This window comes from Montipora capricornis, chromosome 7, assembly GCF_036669925.1.
Source record: "Montipora capricornis isolate CH-2021 chromosome 7, ASM3666992v2, whole genome shotgun sequence".
NCBI lineage: Eukaryota > Metazoa > Cnidaria > Anthozoa > Scleractinia > Acroporidae > Montipora > Montipora capricornis.
The window spans coordinates 1,024,482-1,026,981 of NC_090889.1; the positions used below are offsets into that span (position 1 = coordinate 1,024,482).

The 2,500-nt window shown below is 39.3% G+C and overlaps 1 protein-coding gene across 6 annotated transcripts in view; it reads right to left on the minus strand.

Moving 5' to 3' along the window:
* Positions 1–2,500, minus strand: part of LOC138057855 (uncharacterized) — a 167,429-nt gene that overhangs the window by 35,565 nt on the left and 129,364 nt on the right. For 3 of the 6 annotated variants that reach the window (XM_068903762.1, XM_068903765.1, XM_068903761.1), the window contains one exon: positions 754–1,044. The exons of the other annotated variants lie outside the window; for them this stretch is intronic. In XM_068903762.1, coding sequence (XP_068759863.1) covers positions 754–1,044 — 291 coding nt within the window. The remainder of the gene's footprint in view (positions 1–753; positions 1,045–2,500) is intronic. 6 annotated transcript variants of the gene reach the window in all.

The following is a 2,500-nucleotide window of genomic DNA, read 5'->3' on the forward strand; positions in this document are numbered from 1 at the left end:
GTAAATAACTTGAATGTGAAAAAAGCGACGAAATCCTCTAGAATCGCACTGCACGGAGCAGTGCGTGTTCCTAGCAGGGCCTTACGGCTTTTTCCGGCCCTGCTCGCGCAAATGCGTACGGCCCTTATACGGCGATTTTCCCAATGGTCTTACAATGAAAGCGTACGCGGGGCCGTACTGGCCATAGGATAATGTAAGTTATGGATCCTCGCTTTTTCGCAGTTGGCATATGATCCGCGAGCTTCTTGCTTGGGCCAGAAACCAAAGACAAAAAACTAGCTCCGTAATTTACAAAACAGACGTCGAACTTGGTTCGGATGATAAGAGGAATGTATTTCAAGCTGCATGTATGTCTAAATTACTTGTAATTGTAATGACCTTAAGCTAAAATTTTGTACAAAGTCAGGTTGTTACAATGTTCCCATGTCAACCACGTAACTTTAAAAGATTGAAGTAACACAAGTAAGAATTAAAGCATGAATAAATAACAGCACCAGTTTTCGTTTTTCGTCGAGCGCAAAAATTTTTAGAACGATATACACGGCTCAAAAGAACCCGTGATTTTCTTTTGGCAGGTAAGCAGATCGTCTATTAACTCAGCCTTATTGGGAGATTCTGAGAATGGTACTATAGTTATTATTTTTTGTCTGAAAAGGATAAAGTCAACAAAGGACATTTTTTTAAGCGATCGGTCAAAAGCGTTGAGTCATTTAGAACCATTTTTCTTTTACACCTATCAATTGAGGAACCCACCGGAATCGCGAAATGATGGAAGTCTCTGCTTGGTACAAAACTGTTTGCGTGATTGTACTTATCTGACGCCAGGAGTTCACACAAATGTCGACCAGAGTTACTGTCTGCCGGTAAGGTGGCAAAATTGAAGGAGAAACATGACATCTTCTCGAGACATTTGAAGGCACAGTCCATGTAATCCGTAGCATAATATGAAGCCAGCACTTGGGAAATATTCAGCATTTGATGAAAAAAGTTCTGGAAGTTTGCGTACTTTATATGTTGATATTCGCCACGTTGGAGCTGTTGTGCCTAAAACAAGAAACATCTTACATTATCGATGATATGTGTCGTAAAATGCAAATCAACAGTGTTAATTTCTCATAAATGGAATATACCCTGTTAGAAGCTCGTCACAAAGCTTCTCGTTTGCAGTGAAATTCAGTTACTGATCAGCTAGCAATTTATGAAATGAAGATATCATTCCCTAAAATTTTCGGACACTTTAATTTTCAGCTAAGATATCCGAACAGATCAAATTCTTCTAGGTGATAAAAAAATCTCTTCAGTCTTTATTCATTACAAGGAGCCTAGAAACGTCTCTCAAAGGCTTTTGCCTTAATTTGCTCGTAACGTTAGCTTCTAGGAGCTTCCAACCGAACCTTTTGCTTATCCAAAACTGGCAGGTGATCTTTTTAAGTGCCAAAAATTGCAAAAATACCCCTTCCAAAGACGTAAGGGACTACCTTTCCCTGGTTGCGAATCTTTTAGGTGATGTTTTAGTAAAGAAATCTGTAGCTGTCTGGCAACGTAGAACCGAAATTCTTAGAATAGTTTGACCCTCCCGAACAGATATTTCATCGAAGATTATCGCTGGGTGCCTCTGAAGGTACTTTAAATCTACGATCACAAGCCAACAGGCAAGAACTAAGTGGTCCGATGCCTTAGTATCCTTGCCTCAGCAGCCGAAGCAACCGAGAGTAATTTGTTACGTGTAACGTTAAACTGTTTGTTGATGATACTAAGATCTCTCTTGTCAATTGAATCATGTCAATGACACACTAGCGCTACAGTCGGACCTGAATTCTCTGGAAAACTGGACAAAAGTACACATTCTCACAAAATGGCAAACACAGAGTTAAAGTCTTTCAACTCATAAAGAGACTATAACGTTCATGTGTCGAGATACATCCTGGTCGGATCGTGTGGCCGATAACAGTAAACAACTGAAGCGAACAAAGTTTTGGGCCTACTTAAGCGTGCACTTAAGAGAACAAGGCCCGGGAACAAGGATATCTTCTACTTGCTTTATAAGTCACCGGTAAGACCTATATTAGAATACATACGTTCTGTATGGTCTCCATACTTAGTTAAAGACAAATTAGCGATAGAAAAAGTGCAACGAAGAGCATCAAGGATTGCTTGCTCTTGGTCAGAAGCCACGTGAAATGGCTTAAGATCGACGCAAACTGAAATACACTTGAACACCGAAGGAAGTACCTTTCTTTAGCATAATGCTATAAGATTGGAATAAGATAGTGTTTGGATTAAAACGGCCTGAACTTTAATTTTTGATTTTTTCGAGTACTGTAAAAAGTAAAAACACTACAGGCTAATCATCCATTCAATATCCAAACAAAATTGGCAAAAAATCAGTCACGCTTTTCAATACTTTTTCTTTGTAAGAATTGTTCAAGACTGGAATAATTTGGCGAACCACCTATTAGCCGGACGTGACAGATTCAAACAAGATTTGAAAACGTGAATA